At 34.8% G+C, this 19202-nt stretch overlaps 1 protein-coding gene across 1 annotated transcript; it reads right to left on the bottom strand.

Moving 5' to 3' along the window:
- Positions 1-17216: 17216 nt before the first annotated feature.
- On the bottom strand, positions 17217-18686 carry LOC100020689 (olfactory receptor 4P4-like). The gene has a single exon (XM_001373060.3). The coding sequence runs from the start codon at positions 18667-18669 to the stop codon at positions 17740-17742; it is 930 nt and encodes a 309-aa protein (XP_001373097.2). The 5' UTR covers positions 18670-18686; the 3' UTR covers positions 17217-17739.
- Between the last annotated feature and the right edge of the window lie 516 nt (positions 18687-19202).

Below are 19202 nucleotides of genomic sequence, written 5' to 3'. Positions count from 1 at the left end.
CAACTACAAAACACTCTCCACACAACTAAAACTAGACTTGAGCAATTGGAAAAACATAAACTGCTCATTGGTAGGATGATCCCATATAGTAAAAATGACCATCCTACCCAAACTTCTCCATCTATTTAGTGCTATACCCATAGAACTTCCAAAAAATTTTTTACTTATTTAGAACAAACCATAACAAAGTCCATTTGGAATAACAAAGGATCAAGGATATACAGGGAAATAATGAAAAAAAAATACAAAGGAAGGGGGCCTTGCAGTCCCAGATCTCAAACTATATTACAAAGCAGTAGTAATCAAAACAATTTGGTACTGGCTAAGAGATAGAAAGGAGGATCAGTGGAATAGACTTGGGGCAAGTGACCTCAGCAAGACAATATATGATAAACACAAACATCCCAGCTTTTGGGTCAAAAATCCACTATTCGATAAAAACTGCTGGGAAAACTGGAAGACAGTGTGGGAGAGATTAGGATTAGATCAATACCACACACACTACACCAAGATAAATTCAAAATGGGTGACTGACATGAACATAAAGAAGGAAACTATAAGAAAATCAGGCAAACACAGAATAGTATACATGTCAGACCTTTGGGAAGGGAAAGACTTTAAAACCAAGCAAGACATAGAAAGAGTCACAAAATGTAAAATAGATAATTTTGACTACATCAAATTAAAAAGCTTTTGTACAAACAAAACCAATATAACTAAAATCAGAAAGAAAGCAACAAACTGGGAAGCTATCTTCATAAAAACCTCTGACAAAGGTTTAATTACTCAAATTAACAAAGAGCTAAATCAATTGTACAAAAAATCAAGCCATTCTCCAATTGATAAATGGGCAAGGGACATGAACAGGCAGTTTTCAGCCAAAGAAATCAAAACTATTAATAAGCACATGAAAAAGTGCTCTACATCTCTTATAATCAGAGAGATGCAAATCAAAAGAACTCTGAGGTATCACCTCACTCCTAGCAGATTGGCTAACATGACAGCTATGGAAAGTAATGAATGCTGGAGGGGATGCGGCAAAGTAGGGACATTAATTCATTGCTGGTGGAGTTGTGATCTGATCAACCATTCTGGAGGACAATTTTGAACTATGCCCAAAGGGCAATAAAAGACTGTCTGCTCTTTGATTCAGCCATAGCTCTGCTGGGTTTATACCCCAAAGAGACAATAAGTAAAAAGACTTGTACAAGAATATTCATAGCTGCACTCTTTGTGGTGGCCAAAAATTGGAAAATGAGGGGATGCCCTTCAATTGGGGAATGGCTGAACAAATTGTGGTATATGTTGGTGATGGAATACTATTGTGCTAAATGGAATAATAAAGTGGAGGAATTCCACGGAGACTGGAACAACCTCCAGGAAGTGATGCAGAGCGAAAGTAGCAGAACCAGGAAAACATTGTACACAGAGACTGATACACTGTGGGACAATCGAAAGTAATGGACTCCTCTATTAGTGGCAATGCAATGTCCCTGAACAATCTGTAGGTATCTAAAAAACACTATCCACAAGCAGAGGATAATCTGTAGGAGTAAAAACACCGATGAAAAGCAACTGGTTGAATACAGGGGTGGAGGGGATATGACTGAGGAGAGACTCTAAATGAACACTCTAGTGCAAATACCAACAACATGGAAATGGGTTTGAACCAAGAACACATGTGAAACTCAGTGGAATTGTGCCCTGGCTATGGGAGAATTGGTTGGAAGGGGGTAGGGGGGAGGAAAAGATAATGATCATTGTTTCCAATGAATAATGTTTGTAAATAACCAAATAAAATAATGTTTAAAAAGTAAAAAAAATAATAAGCCACTAAGATTAATAGAAAAGTTTAAAGTAATGGAGTGCTTGTGGAGAAAATTAGTTCTAATTTTGGGCATATGGAGTTTATGATGCCTTTAGGATATCTAGTTCAAAATTTAAGTAAGGCAATTTGTTAGTCAGTACACTACCCATTACTCTAGATGAATATATTTATCTGAGACATGAACATGAAAGTGATAATTAAATCTATGGGAACTGTGAGTAGGTAAATATAGAGCAGAGTGGTGGAACAGAAAACATTCTTAGGGTACCCCTCAAATCAGTGGTATGAATTGGAATGTGATCCATAAGGAGATTATTTTGATAAATTACCTCACATCCATAAAATTGCTGAAGATGATGAAAGATAGAAAAATTCAGTTTTGGAAAGTTTGTGGGAGGACAGCACTGTGGTACAGCTATTCTGGAAAACAGTTTAACAATACAAAATGATGTTATTGTTCATATCCTTTGATCTGAAGATGCATCACTATATTTTACATTGAAAGGAGTATAAACAAGAAAATAATAACCACTTGGACAGGAATTGGGAATAATAGCAGGGAGGGAATGAGAGAAGGAGAAAGAAATCAAGGAAATGTGAACAAATTTTAATTTAACAAATTTAAATATATAGTTCTGTAATGAGAATGTGGAAAGATTTAGATAGTTGTAAAAAATTGTGAATAATATAAACTCACCAGCTTGGTTTAATGATGTTTTACATTTACAGTCAAAAGTCCTTCATTTGAATTCTTCCACTTGAATAAGGGTAGGAAGGAACCAGGGCAAACCACTTCACCTCTGATCTGCTCAGTCTCTTCATCTGCAAAACAGAGCTGTTGGATTTTAATCTGTAATTATTTCTTAGGTCCTTTCTTGACCTAAAGTTTTGGTCCTATGTTCAGATTTAAAAATTTTCTTTATGTATTTATATATTGCATATTTGCTGGTAAATTCATTAGTGCTTTCTTAAGTCATGTATCTTGACAAAACATTTCCACACTAAAAACGGATGGAAAAATGTTTCATTTGGACAAAAGATTCTTTCAAATATAAAATGATGCTCATTTGTCCACATTATTGCTTGATGGGTCAACTAATTAATTATACTATCAATCTGAATGCCTTTGATGAAAACTAATGACAGAGAATGCATTAAGAGAAAAATTAATTAGGGAATATAAATTGGCTGGTTTGGGCTTGAGAAATTTCACAGAGCTTTCAATGATTTTATGCTCCTCCCTTAAATGCAAATCTCAAATCTTTAGAAGTAATATTTGTTCAGGGATAATAAATATCTATACATAATGGCATACCATGATCAATGAAGAATCAATTATAGATGATTAAAAGGGAAATATATAATCCTTTCTGAAATGAAAAATTAGAGATTTGAGTTTCAAAGAGGAAGAAAGGAGAAAAACAGAGGAACACTTTAATTTGGACACTAACATAAAAATGGTAAAATTTTAGAGGAAGCTCTCCTGTACATTAAGTATATACTTCTGAAGGTTATGGGACAGTATTGAAACCTGCAGCACAAAATAAGAAGGTATGAATGGGACTTAATATACATTGCTGGATAGAGTACTTCCATTGATGAGAGAGTGGGCACCTTGAAAAAAAATATAATCTATTAAATCTGATTAAGATTACTTCATTCTCCACAAGTGAATAAAAGTGTTGTTACCCTGCATGATAACTTCTCATGTCTTTATACTTCTATTTCTTTAGTATCATAATATATTTCATTTATATAATACTTATAAATTAAAAGTGTTTTTCCTTTCTACTACCTTGTGAGAAAGAACATGTAAAAATCATTCCCATTTATAGATGAACAAACTAGCACATAGAAAATAAGAATTAACAGCTAAAATAACAAGTAACCATTAATAATTCTTTCCCTCAAATCAAATGTTATGTCCATCAAAGTACTCTACTTCATATTACTTATAAAGGAACTTAAAATGAGATTCCCCCTCCTTAGTTTAAACATAGGAATGCATTGGTTCATTATTTGGAGGCCCAATATTGGACATCAAAGATATAATGTCCAATGTGATGGCACACTTGGCACTGTGAAACACTGTAATCCATAATGTCTATAATATCAATGTAATCATCCTTATGGAGTCTTGAATTTAAATTCTAATTCATCAAAATGAATGTGACTGATTTAGTGGAAGAGGGATTCATTACTATAAGGCCATCTCTCTTTCACTGTCATAATTCTAATAGCAACCCTCCCCAACCCACCCCCCAGACCTTGGAAGGAAAACTAGTTTTTAGCACAAGACAAGCTTCTAAGGGAAATATTGACTATAAAGGCATCATAAAATGGTAGAAAAGAATTTGTATCAGTTTGACCATCCTCTCAAATGACCCTCAGGGAAATGAACTGAATATCTTGATGAATTAATCTCTGCATTCCCCAACACCCCTCATATCTAAGCAATATTCTTACAGAAGCTCTGTTGATAGTTCACTTTAAAAAATATTATAGAAATACCATTTTTCGAGAGAATCAAAAATTCTACCATCAACTGGCTATACTCTTCTCTTCAATTATTTAGGTTTCATATGAATTTGTAATTCTACACCATGTTATAAAATATGGTGATCACATTGTCTGAAAAATGTCATTGTCTAATTTCCACTTACAGAGTCAATATGGTAATAAAGAAAGTATATTCTTTCAGGTTTCAGAGAATAGGAATTTAAATTTTGCCTCAGCCTTTCCTGTTATTTTTCAGAAGTCATTTAACTAGGGTAGCTATGTGGCTTAGTAAGTAGAGAGCCAGGACTGGAGGCAGGAAGTCATGGGTTCAAATTTGACCTCAGATATTAAATGCCTGTGTTAACTTGAGCAAGTCACTTAAATCCAATTGCCTAGTCTGTGCTGTTTTTCTGCCTTGGAGCTAATAAAAATTAGTTATCAATTCTAGCATTTTACCTTTCAGGGGGTCAGTTTTCTCTACTGAAAATATATTAGATTAGATGGCCTCTATTATCCTTTCCAACTCTAAATTTTGTTGCTCTGTAGTTCATTTTTATCATCTCTCATTATGTGTAAGAATGAATTGGTTAAGAGTGACCAATATCATAAGTTCTCTGGTTTTGAATCTCTGATTTTTTTTTCCTCCTCAGCCTTTTTCTTACTTGGACTAACTATATAACTTTGTCCATATTGCTTTATTTATCTGTATTTCAATAATATATTATAAAACAATTACATCAAGAACTCAGCATTTATTGAAAGGGATAGAGAGAAAATATTATTTTATGCCAGAAACTTACATATTGTCAGTGTCCCTTCTCCACTCTACTTCTAGAAATAACTTCTTGGTTTCTCCATCATACACCATAAGCAAGTTTTCAAAAATGCATAGAACAGAAAAATAGGATCATGTCATTCCTCTGCCACTTTTCAATTCTGTCTTCTTCTGCAAACTAAATAGCTTCTTTGACATTTGGTTTCTTCACATGTGAAATGGAGAAAGTTGGTCCTGAAGTAAGATCTTCCATCAGTGCTATGAAGGAACCTCAAGTGAGATAAGAGATAGAAAGTTTTTTTAGATAGAATTTAAATACAATTAATAAATAAATTATCAAAGATTAACCATATTAACAAGGACAGAGGAAAAATAAAAATAACTAAAAATCTCAGCTTATCTTCAGATATTGACATGAAAAAGAAATACTCGAAATGAAAATCTCATATAGAGTTAGTGTCTAACCTCATATTCTGAGATATTCAACACTAAATAGTATATTGATAAAATTGCAAAAATATATATTTTGGATGACTCTATGAAACAAATTGATTCTCGTTAACTTTTCCCCAAGTCCAAAGTCATACCATTTCTTATTCCTTATTCTGTGTACAATTAAGATCTTTTAACAGACTGCTTCTAACTCAGATATTCTGCATTTAGTAGTCTTTCAGGAAAACCCACTGTTCTTTGGTCCTTGCCAACTTGGACATCCTGTTTCCTAATGCTACTCCTAGTTCTATCATCCAGTGTTATTAAGCAATATAGTTCTTTTCATTAGTCAAATTCTATGTTATATAGTAGCATATTTCACTCCTCTAAATACACTAACTTTGAGATCACGTGGAAAATTGTACTGAATAGATTAAAGAGAGGCATTTATAGTCACCAGAATACTTGTAGGACTAATCCCCAAGGCATTTCCTGGCTGGCTTGTTTAAGATCAGTGGCATATAATTCATGCTTGCATAGTGATTTAAAATTGAATTCTATCAAACTGAGTAAATGGTTAACTCTAATATTAAATGAATAATTTTTGAAAATTAAAAAATATAACTTAATAAATGCTGGAATACATTCCTTTTCAGTATTCTCTGCTCCTTCTCTTTTCTGCTTGGAGAACTTGACAGCCCAGGCAGCATAACTGTTTTTTTTTTTCCTACGGTGAAATTGTGGGCTAGCTCACTTCCAGCAATTTTTATACTCCATTTGTTAAGGGGCTTGAAGAGAGGTTGGTTTTTGAATTTGTCCTGGAAGTTGGACTAGTAACACAACCTTTGGTGGGACTATGGGGTAACCTGAGTCTTTACACTGGGCCAGGAACATATTGACTGCATGTTTATTTACTAACAAATATTCCTCTTCTTAGGCATTGAACATCATACAAACCACATCTTCAACTATAATTGATGCAAACTTTATTGAATAAATTTTTAGCAAAATAGTTAAAATAGTATATTCAGATTAAATAAAGCATCTGCCTATAATTTGATTAAATCCCTGCAAAACACGGCACCTTTTCATTTGTACTTTCTCAAATTGGCAAAGACAGCACCCATGCAGCCTCCTCTGACTGGCATGTTCCTCCCTAGAATTTCCATTTGAAGAAGTCTCCTCACATAATGTTTAGGTCGCTAATTCCATCTAATCTGACTCAGTCCTTGGGGATATTCAAAGAGGATAAATACCTCTGATGTTAGTTTGCTAAATTTTTTTCAAGGTTGCTCATCCACCTTCCAAATATGGCTGGAGACACTTTCAAGCTGTATGACTTTGGGCAAATTGATTAATCCTGTTTGCCTCAATTTCCTAATTTGTAAAATGTGCTAGAAAAGGAAGTGGCAAACTTCCAGATTTTTTTTACCAAGAAAATCCCAGATGTGTGATGAATAACCTAAAAAAATCTGAAGAAAAACATCCAATTTTTGTGTCATCCTCTCACTCTACTGTCATATGTGGCACAACGAAGATGTATAATGGCCAGCAACAATACTACAGTAAAAAATCCTTTTGCAATATAGGTTAGAACAGACTGAGAGTTACCATAGGTTAGGAGGATTATATCACCACCAGGAGTGGCTTCTCCCAGTGACAGGTGAATGAGAATATTTTGTTCCCAAAGACATGAAGGCAGTTGAAGCAGGTACAGTTGATAGCATAGAACATGGTCAGATATGGAGGTGACAAGGTCACTAACTACATCCCAGACTTTCATCCATCACCCTGACCTTTGTTTTGCCACTGGAATTTGTCAATCTAAAAAAAGACAGCTACCACATTACTTCTATTAAAGGGTCTTTAATCACAGTTAGAAAGATTGCATTCTGAATTCCACTTCAGCACCAAACAGGAGTTGGGTACCAAATTTAATAAAGAAAAAAGAGGGATTACATAGTATTTTAGGAACATAGGAGAGATAACAAGAAGGTTATTAGGCTTCACAGAGGCTTGAGAAAGGTGCAATAGCAGATATTAAGGTGGTAGAAATGGTCTTCAGTTGTTCAGATGTGATTGCCCTCTAGAATTTAAGCCCTGGGAAAGAGGTGACTAATTCATTGTTAATTCGATCATTATCTTTCATGTTTTTAGATTCATCACTCTAGGAAAAAGTACACCAGGAGATTATCTAAAAAGGATGTCATCACTGCCAAGTCAAACCTAGTGACTATAATTACAAAGCATTTTTAAATAAATTAAATCAAATCTAAAATAGGGAAAAATAAATGTTTCTCATGACTGAAGCATGATAAAATGACAAATATACTTGAATTAGTTTCCTTCTCTGTGCCATATGAATCAAACTAAAAAATATTTCATAGAGCTAGTAAAAATAATAATAAAATTCATCTGGAAGAACAAAAGACCACACATATCAAGGGAAATATTGAAAAAGGGTATGAAGGAAGGTGGTTTAGCTATACTGGATCTCAAACTGCATTTTGAAGAAGCAATAATAACAACCATCTAGTTCTGAAGCAATAGTAAATGACCCTAGTAAACCAGTGTTTGAAAAACCATATGATCCAAATTTTTAGAAGAACTCACTTTTGGACACGTTGGACTGCTTAGAAAGATGAAAAACAGTATGGCAGAAATTAGGCATAGACCAATCTCACACCATATACCAAGATGAAATCAAAATGGATGCATGGTTTTGATTTTTTAAATTCTTTTTGAGGTCTTCCAAATCCTGAATCCAGTTCACTGGAGATTCTGAGGTTTTGCTTAATATTCGATGGTCAGCCTTTGTTCCCTCTGTTCTTTGTTGTTTTTCTAAATGGTAGTTTCCAAGTGTAGTTTCTTTTTTTTCTTCTATTGTTTACTCATATTCTTCCCTTGTATACTTGCTTCTTTGTTTGTTCACTGGCTCTGTGATTTTGAACTTTTCTGCATTCCAGAGGCTTCTGCTCTGCTCTGTTACTCTATGTTTTAGGCCAGTTGAGCAGATCTGCAGAGCTGAATGTGCCCTGGGGCAAAAACTTCCTGTGCCAGAGGCCTAAATTTTAGGTGTGGAGGCTGAAGGCTGTGATCTCCCTGCCCTCTCCTCTCCTCCTCTCATTCAGTTGCTTCCTTGCCAGCTGTGGTAAGAGTCCTGAGCTTCACATGGTTGTGATAGTGAGGTACTCTGGCCTGGTTGTAGCCCATGCTGCAACCATCAGCCCAAGTCTCAGCACAGTATAGGAGGGAGGGGCATTGGGACCTTCCATCTTTCTTTTCCTCATACCAGAGAATTAGATCTTCCCTGCATACCTTGTAAGTTGAATTGAGTTGGAAGATCCTGCAGCTCTGTATTGTTGGATTTGGTTTTCTGTTCCCCTTGAAGTGCTGTTTTTTATTGTTGTGGAAGGGTATTCATATAGTAATCAACTTTTGCTGGTTCTAAACCACTATCTTGACTCTGCCCACCCCCTCATGCATGGTTTTAAAATAAAAGGTAATATCATAAGAAAAATAGGTGTGCAAATAGAAATTTGCTACCCTTGAACTACATTTACCCAGCATCCTTTTAAGTTAAGTCCTCATTTTACTTAGGGAGGCTTAGGAGATAAATTTGACTGAGACCCACATTGTGAGGCTCTTTTGAGTTTGTGCTTTGGTAAAGTGCTACAGGTGTGGATCTTTAGAATTGTGCTGTGCTCACTTGGCTAAACTAAAAGCTTTATTATTTTTCATTAAATCCTATATAACAAATACTTGAAGTATTTATTCATTTTTAATCTCACATAGGGTAGCACAAAATAGTTTACCTGTCAGATGTATGGATGGTGAAAGAATTTGTGATATGACAAACATTCAGAGCTGTAAAGTAGTGAAGATATTTTCAGATAGCCAACTTACTGATTTTCACAGGGTGGTAATAAAATGAAAATATAGATAATGACTGGATTGATTTGTAATCTGTTACCAAGTTCCCAGAAACAACAGGACTGAATTTGAAATCAGACAATCAAGTCTGAAAAATACACAATCCACTCCTTAGGCACCCTAAACTGGCTATTTTGTCTTTAATTGAATATAATAATTCCATTTTCAAAGAGCTCTCTTTATGTATAATGAGGAAACAATATAGATTATTCTAAAAAAGCTTATGAGTAAAGCAGAAATATTATTTGTTGTCATTATAATATGGCCTAGTTTGAGAACTACTAGTGAAAACAATGATGGGAGTGGGAGCAGGATCATCGCTAAAATATGGTAGATAGTTTTGATGGTAGGTTGTAGAAGTGAAATGTCAATGGTTGATGGTTACATGATACCCCACAGTGAGGATAGACCCTACATGCCTTTCACAGGCCCAGAACACTGATCTGACTCTTAGACCAGGTTTAAAAAACCAAAGACAGGGTTTATTTTTTGTTCACTGAAGCAGGACTGGAGATTTAGGAAATAGGAATCCTTAATCTAAGAAATTCTAGCTAAACCTTCCCCCTTTATAAGACCCCTGAAAAGGTTTGCCTTCATTTCTTCCAGCTGCCTAGTTTACTACTCTATCTGACTAGAACTATCCAGCTATCTAACTATATGACTTAATAATCCTCCCAGATAACATTTGGTTAGATATTTTTAGTTCGTCAGAGTAGATAAATTGAATCCTTTATGGGAGGGTCCAATCCTAGTCAAGTTGGGTCCAAAATGGAGTCAGGCCTTCCCCCACAGTCAGTTTACTGGCTTGCTGGCAGAAATCTTCAAGCAGTCAGGAATGCTCTCTCCGGACACAGGAACATGAGTAGATGACAAAATAGACAAGATGTATTCAACAGGACACCAAGATAGCTAGCTTGGGATTCCAAGGGATAGGTAACAAACTCCCATTGGGTTCACACAGATTGCAAGCAGCAGGAAGTAGTATCTTTAGACTCTTCCAGAAACAGGAAACCAAAAAGCCCCTGGCTGATCTCTGTGTCCCCTTTTCTATGTTCCCCGCCTTCTACAACAGAGCCTATATAGGTCTGCAGCATGCAGTAAATCCAGCAACTGATCTTTGTACAAAGTCCTTTCTCTTACCTGTTTGCATCCACTTCTTTTCCTTTCCTCATTACATGGCCCGGGTCTATAAGAGTTGGAAGGGAGGAGGTTAAAGTGCTAATGGTTGTGGTTTGGTTTGTCCTGAACTCTTTGGTTTGCCATGCTTTGTATAGGTTTACCCACCTGCATTGGGGGTGGAAATTAGTTGATAGTTAAATATTTATATAATCTATAATAAACCACAGATATTAATGCATATTAAAATTTATTTCTTAAAATATGCAGATTTTCTTATTTATTTCTTATTAATTTATTAATAATAATTTTATTAATTTTATGAATAATAAGCTTCAAAGACTTAAAAAGAGCTCACAATGCAATGATGAAATTATTAGCAATATAATCATGGGTAAAATTTAACTATTAAATTGAGAATATTTTGTGAATTAAATTTTGCTAAAGTAATAATAATATGATACAATATCTGAAATTTGATTTTTGTATCTCTCAATGAGGAGGAGATAATTTAAAATGTAAAAGACTTCATAAAGAGAGGAGCTTTAATCAAAGAAAAGTTTGTTCATTAGTTTTGCTTTGTTAATTTTCAAAATGACAATTTCTTAATAATATATATATATTTTTTCAAAAACTTGCAATTTCAGTGATATATTTGAAGTCATTCTGGCTAACGAATTGTTCAATTTTACATCAAATGACAAAAATGAAAATTAATTATTTCCTTAAATCTATTTGCTGTGATATAGGGTAGACATCGTGATGTAACTAGGTACTTTTGTCATTTCCTAACAATAGCAAGTATTTATATAATACTTTAAAGTTTGAACAGTGTTTTACAAATATCATCTCCTTTTTATCTTTACAACAACCATGAGAGTTGGGTGCTGTTTCTACCACAAATTCACAAATAAAGAATGTCAGAATAAGGAAAAATGAATTCATGAGGGTCATTCAAGTAATAAATATTTGGGGCCAGATTTTAACTTAGGTATTCCAAACACCTTGTGTGAAGAGAGAAGTAGACTCTCTGAGTTTATTTTTAATGAAATCCATCAGTGACCTTTAATTTAATCAAATCAAGAACTTAAAGTAGTCCTGTTTAGCACCTAGCTAACCAATAAGTAAGAGAGTTCATGAGCCACTTACTGGAGAAATCTCACACCTCCATGACCATTGGCCTCTCCTGTGAAGTGCTAGACAAATTAGGAGGCTGTCATTGGTTCCGGTGAAGTGGGGGAGCAACAGTTAGTGACACTGAAAAAACTGTTTTAAAAAGGCCTGCCCAAGCCTTCATTCATTTACTCTGTTTTGGTAAGCTGAGCTGAAGGGAGATTCTTTTTCAATATGTAAGACTAAAAATGAATGAATACTCCAAATATTTAAATGTATAGGATTTAATAACAGCAAAGTGAGAGAGAAAGGAGTTCCTTCAGCCAAGTGAGCAAAACAAAGAACCAGAGACCTAGAAGCCTGACACACTGGCACCAAAGCCAAAGCCCCAAAGCCCCCCTTCTGTAGCTTGGGTTTCAGCAAATTACAAACAAACCCACACTGGGACACAACACACAGATGCAAGACAAGAGAACCTCAGAAAGAGTAAAGAATGCTGGGAAATTAAGACCCCTGTGTACAATTTTTTTTAAGTGAACAGATTCATTCTGTACTGGTGAGAGAGGTTGAAGGAAGACTCTTGGAAGCAGTCATGTTGTCCTAGACTTGTCCTTGTAGCTTTCTATGCTGGAGAGTGACTTAGACTGAAGGAAAAGGATTGCATTGGTGGATTTCTGGCTGAAGATGCTACTAGGACTTCCAAGTGGAAATCAGGACTTGAGGGAGCCCTTGCTGGGGACTGAGTCAGACTTCACCAGATCAGCACTTAGGCTGATAGGCTAGACAAGACTTTCTCCTTCCTAAATTTCCTACTTTCAATATCTCTACCTTGTTGTAAATAAAAGCTGATAGCAGTCATTTTTGATTTACGTGCTAATATTTTTATAAATGGCAACCACAATCTCACTTTTATAACTCTCATATTAAGTCAAAAATAATTTTAAATCTTACACTTGTCCAGAATCCCATAAACTGTGCAACTTAGTATTCTATTACTATTTTTTTTCCTTTTTATTGTGTCCCCAAAATGACAATTGACTTTCTGAAGGTAAAAGTACTAGGAAAAGAGACTCATTGTTGTCCTCTTTGGGTAATGCTTTAATCTCCATATACTCTGTGAATCATGATATGTTTTTAAGTATCAAAAAATTTAGATTCAGGGGTAGATTGATGATACTGAATTAAATATGTGTATTGATTCAAAAAGCTTATATATTGTTTCTACTGTAATCTAATCCTTACATGCACTGTGAAAACCTGTATAGCATTTTAAATCTTCCTTTTGTGGGGAAAAATGATTATACTGTTCTGTAAAACTTACTACATTGTCTTATAGCAATTCTTGATGATTAAAAGTTGTTCACCTTCCATATTTCTTAGTCCTAGTAATTTTCTATTTGAGTGGCAGAGATGGCAACAAGGCACTTCTTATCTCCTGAGATTCACCAAGCATTATGTTTTGAATTACCACACACATTAATTCATGATAAATCCACACCAAGCTCATATTTTCATCTCATTCTGGTACTAGGTAGTAGTGCCATGGAGTCAGGAAGACTAATATTCTTGAGTTCTAATTTTACCTCAGACAGTTACTAGTTTTGTGACTCAGTCACTTAACTGTATCACTTAAACTTGTTTGCCTCAGGCTCATCTTCCTTAGTTCAAATCTGGCCTACGCACTTTCGACATTTTTGCAACCCTAAATCATCTAACCATGACACGTAACACAGTTTGCCCCGATCTCCTCATCTATAAAATAAGCTGAAGAGGAATATGGAAAAGCATTTGATTACCTTGCCCAAGGAAACCCAAGATGGTGTCATGAAGAGTCAGATGTGACTGAAAAATGACTGAACAACAACAATCTCTATCTAACTGAATATGACTCAATTTACCTCAATCTTCAGACTGCCCTCTCAGCAAAATGATATAACAGTGTACATGAGTAGATGGGGTTCCTATATAGAACTGCTATATAATACAGTCTGGATAACTATTGCCTTTCTGGCTTACTCTCTTCTATCAGATAACCTAATTTTTTTTTCTTTCTAAAACTATTTAAGATATTGATTCTGTCCTTGGAAACTACATTTTATTTCAATTATTGAATTATTTTAGGTGCAATTTGTTTATAACTTAAGATTTATAAGTGGATGAACCACCAAATATCTGATTTTCTATTTTGTTCTAAATGTGGTTGCTTTTTATAATGATTTCATTTCATGATATATGTTATTATTATCATTCAATAAGAAATGTAAGTTTCTTTGGAAATAAGGTGGTCTTATCTCTGCCAAGTATGCTCATATTAACTTTAATTATGTTTGATTAGAAAAATTATTTATTCTAATTTCATGATTATTTCATTTATGGCTAATATTTTTACCTCTTCATCAATAATATCTCTAATATTTACATCTTCTGCATTTGACTAGAATTACTAATTTGGTGTCAAGTAAATTTAGAGAAAATGAACATACTTTCATTGTAGTTGTCTGTAGGGATGAGTCATATTCTGTCATTAAAATTCATGTGACCTTCCTTCTGCCTTCCTCTTAGACCTGAGTGTTCTAGGATTCTGGGTATTGGGTGGAGTACTTTTTGATTTGAGTCTAGAAGGAGGGTTCCCTGCCTCTGTCCTGTTGTTAAGTTTGAATATCAGTGCCCTAGAAGATTCAGTTTGTGATCTGTAAGGAAGGGTTTTCAGAGGTCTGAACTTTTGCTGCTTCTAAGTTGCCATCTTGACTGGAAGTCTTGATAAAATGTTTTTAAGTCAGTGCTATAGTGATTGTGATGGTTATGTATTAAACAAGTTCATAAGGATTGCTTTGTTGCAATGAGGCTATATATAAGAATTGTAAAAAATAGACTCGAATACAGGACTACAATCCCCATGAGCCTTTGCTCCACTTCCCCAGAATGCCTTGTAATCTCACCTGGGCCGAGATCGAGAAGATATTTAAGCAAAGGCTTTTGAAGGGCTCGGCCTTTTTGGACTTCCGTTTTTGGAGCAGAGGCGTCTCTTCCATGATGTGAGGTTATTTTGTCTAGGCCTCTGGCCTAGGCACATGTTTCTTACTTGTATATTCTTAATCTTTAACCTTTAATAAACCTCTAAAAAATATAGTACTCCTTGCAGAGAGTAACTAATTTCTACCTGCCTCAGTCTCCCCATCTCCCCTAAATTTTAATCTTTACAGAATGTGTAATATAAAGGTGATAATTAAGATATCTATGAAAATTGAAGTACTAAATGTGCCTAAATTATTTGGAATCATGAATGTATAGAAGATACTTAAGAACTTTGTCACTATTAGAATGTGAGTAGGAGATAACATAAAAAAAGAAGGTAAGTTGAATATGTTGTGGTCATATACAAAAAAAGAAAGAAAGCAATCAAGGGATAAGAAAGTGGAATATGTTGGAGGAAATTGAATGGAGAGAAAACTGGGAGTAAATTATCTCACAGGAGGAGGCACATAAAAATCATTAAAGTGGAGGGGGAAATAGGGGTTGGTGGACAATGATTGACCTTATTCTCATCAGAATTATCACAAAGCAGGAGCAACATCCTCATTCTTTTAGCTATAGAAACACATCTTATTCTATAAGTAAGTAAGAAGGGAAGTGGGGAAAATAAAAGGGAAAATGGACAAAAGGGAGGGTGAACTTGGGGTTGTGGTAAGCAGCATCAAAAATACTTGTGAACAGGGAAAGGCTGAAAGGGAGAGAACGATTAACAGGAGGAAATAAATTGTAAGGGAACACATAGTAATAACAATTATACATGTGAATGGATTGAACTCACTCATAAAATAAAAGATTATAGCATAATGGATTAAAAGCCAGAAACTCACTACATACTGGCAATTAAAAATCATATTTAAAGTGGGGAGAAGCACACAGAATTGAGGTAAAGGACTAGGTCAGAGTCCACTACAACTCAGATAAATTTAAAAAAAAAGCAGGAGTAGCAATTATGACTGATTGTAATGGAATAAGCTGTGTTATAATGAATGACAAACAAGATGATCACCAAAAGTAAATCCTGTAAAGACTTATATGAAGTAATGCAAAGTGAAGTGAGTAGAATCAGAACTTTGTTCACAGTATCTGGAACGAGATTCTGGGGTTTCCTCATGTAGTGAGATGAACCCCTTTAATAACACAAATAATCACAGATTTCATTATAAGATGCAGACATATGCATCTTTATTGCGTATTGTGCAAAGACGGACACATTACACAAGTCAGAGATGCAAAGGTAGTGCCCCCAAAGATATACAGATGAAGTCCCAATTTATAGAACACTAATACAATGCCCTCCACCTGTGCAAAGAGCACTAATTAAAGTTTTAGGTGTGAAATTGGGAGGGGAGAGGATGAAGGGAGAGTGAAACTCTATCTAATAATAAACTAATTATTCAAACTTGATCTTTACTTAGAATTTTAGGAATATTGACCTGAAGTGACTAATATTGCTACTACTATTAATAAAAATAATTTAGAATAATACATTAATTTCTCATTGATTCACACTCCATAAAATAGTAACAGAAACAAAGTACAAAAATCACTTATAATGACAACTATTCTCAGCAGGGCAAGGATATAGGATAATTCCAAGGAACTCAGGGTGAAAAAAGCTATCCACTGGTATAGAAAAAGTTGACCAAGTCATGGAGATTAAATCCTGCCATTCTTCATTCAATTTCTTCCATGATTTTTTCTCTCTAGTGTAAACAATATGTGTCTTTTACAACATGATGAACATAGAAATATGTATTCTAATATATGTACACCTTATATGATATTACCTGCCATCTTGGAGAAGAGGGAAAAGTGGGAGGTAGGAAGACAACATAGACTGGAAAACGTTAGGAAATTATCATTGAAAATTGTATCAATTTGTAATCTGGAAAAAATCTTTTTAGTGGACACAGGATAATTTAGAATTTTAAATACCTACTAAAGAATAATATGTAAGGGGGCAGATGTTGGAAATGATACAAAATTGTAGTTTCCTGTTATATTATTTGTTATAGGACAAAAAGGAATGTTATTAAAATATAGAGTATAGAAAAAGATTTGAAATGTTTCATGAAAATTTCAAGATTGAGAAGGGAAAAGGTTGTAGTTAATACAGGGATTATAACTCAGGGGAAAATACTGAGGAATGCAGTGATTAGTGATCATTGGTAAGAGGGAGAGCACATATAAGTAAATATATGTGTGTGTATATATATATATACATATATATATATATGTAAATCAAATTCAAAATAACTTTCAAAATGAGGAAAAGTGGAATCAAGGCATGTTAAAGGTAGTGGTTAAAGTCAAAAGTGGTTGTTGAGCTAGGCTAGATGTTTAAATTCATGCTATGTAATTATTATGACTATGGAGGAAGTGGTAAGAATGCTATCATCAAAGGTCTAATAGTATGTCCTGTAGGTAAGGTAATACGTTATTCTGCTTATGCCCAGATGTTTGAATTTGGAGCAGTGAATAGAAATTGAAAAGAGACAATTTTCATTTTAATGCTAGAAAAACTTTCCAACTATTAGAATTAAGTAACAATGGCTAATTCTGAAAGCTATTTGCTTTCTCCCGCGGAAATCCTCAGAGATGACTGATAAATTAGCTTGGAGTACACAGTAACATGAAATTTCTTTTTTAATTTAGAAGGTTGGAAGAACTAGCCAGTGATAATCCTTCTAATTCTGAAAATATATTGCCTCTAAAAGATAGCAGGAAAAAGAAGTAATTCAAACATTGAAAACAATCATTTGTTGGTCTCACATTAACACACAGAACATCCGTCTTCCAACATAAATGCCTTTCTGACTCAGTGTCTAACTGAGTGTTCAACACTAGAAGGGCAAAACTCTTTGAGTTTAATACCTATGACAATTTTTCATGTTGATTATACCTCATAAATACCTCTGCTTCAGACCACTGAGTGGCCAGAAAGTCTGTTTCCTTTAATGATAGCTCTATGTTTACGATTATATCAGCATATGAGTATACAATCCAGAGTTCATTTCCCTTTGGAAAACAGTTTTTGAAGCCACACTTTCCTCATAGCATTCTTCATGTCTGTGTTTCTCAGGGAATAGATGAGAGGGTTAAACATGGGGGCAATGATGGTGTAAAAGAGGGCAAATACCTTATCATCACTGAAAGAATTGCCAGTAGGCACATATGTGAAGATGAGGGGCACAAAGAACATGAGGACTACAGTAATGTGTGATGCACAGGTAGAGAAGGCCTTGTGCCGACCCTTTGAAGACTGAGTCCTCAAGGTGGTCAGTATGATGACATAAGAAATGACCAAGACCACAAAGGTCAAAAGAGCCAGCATTCCTGATGTACCAATTATTACAATAACAATCAAGAAAGTGTCTGTACAGGCCAGTTTTAGCAGAGCAAACACATCACAGAAATAATGGTCTACTTTATTAGGGCCACAGAAGGGCAGCTGCACAACAATCAATATTTGCATGATTGAATGAATGAATGCCACTATGCAGGAGACCAGCACAAAAAGATGGCATACTCGTCTTCTCATGATGACCATGTAATGTAGTGGCTTACAGATGGCAACATAGCGATCATAGGCCATTGCCACCAGGATGAAGATCTCTGTGGCTCCAAAGAAGTGGGTATAGAACATCTGGGTCATGCAGTTGTCATAGGAGATGGTTGCTCTTTGAGCCAATAAATCCACAATTAGTTTTGGAGCAACCGTGGAGGTGAAACAGACATCCATGAAAGATAAGTAACTTAGGAAAAAGTACATGGGCTGTTCACTGAGTTGACTAAATCTTATGGTGGTCAGGATGAAGAGATTTCCCAGCAAGATCACAAGATAGCAAAGCAAAAAGAAAACAAAACAGGCTTCCTTTACCTCTTGATTATTGAACAGACCCAGCAGGATAAATTCAGTGACATTGTTTCTATGCTCCATGACTTTAGCACTGAGATGAATATGCAGGCAAAGTACAATATGCCTAAAAACAGAAAAAAAACAGAATTCCATGTTACTTATTTAATACCACTAGTTATAATCTGAAATTAGTTTCAACTGAATGTGAGAGAGTATGATATTTATTAAGCTCTTGGATCAGATTGAGTATTAATCAGTCAATAATAATTGAGTTACTACTTAGTCCCAGGTACTATACTAAGTGATGGAAATACATAAAAAGAAAATAATATGATCCCTACATTCAAGGAATTCATAGTGTGATGAGTAATACAACTTGCAGATGGCAATATACATATAAAACATAAAGTATTTTTTAAAGTAATTACAGAAAAAGTTCCTTGGAATGGAAAACAGGGAATTGATCAAAATTTTAAGTGAAGTCAGGGAGACTGAGAGGTATCAATGAAGGGAGAGTGCATCCAAGACAAGGAGACAAAAAGTAGAAATAATGGAGTCAACAGATAATGTGCTGGGTGTGAAGAAAAGCTTGCACGTCAGTGTAGCTATACTTT

Source organism: Monodelphis domestica, chromosome 6 (genome assembly GCF_027887165.1).
Source record: "Monodelphis domestica isolate mMonDom1 chromosome 6, mMonDom1.pri, whole genome shotgun sequence".
Taxonomy (NCBI): Eukaryota; Metazoa; Chordata; class Mammalia; order Didelphimorphia; family Didelphidae; genus Monodelphis; species Monodelphis domestica.
This window is presented reverse-complemented; position numbering and strand designations above follow the sequence as displayed.

Coding starts and splice junctions, on each gene's coding strand:
- LOC100020689 (XM_001373060.3), bottom strand. CDS start 18,669: ATGGAGCATAGAAACAATGTCACTGAATTTATCCTGCTGGGTCTGTTC.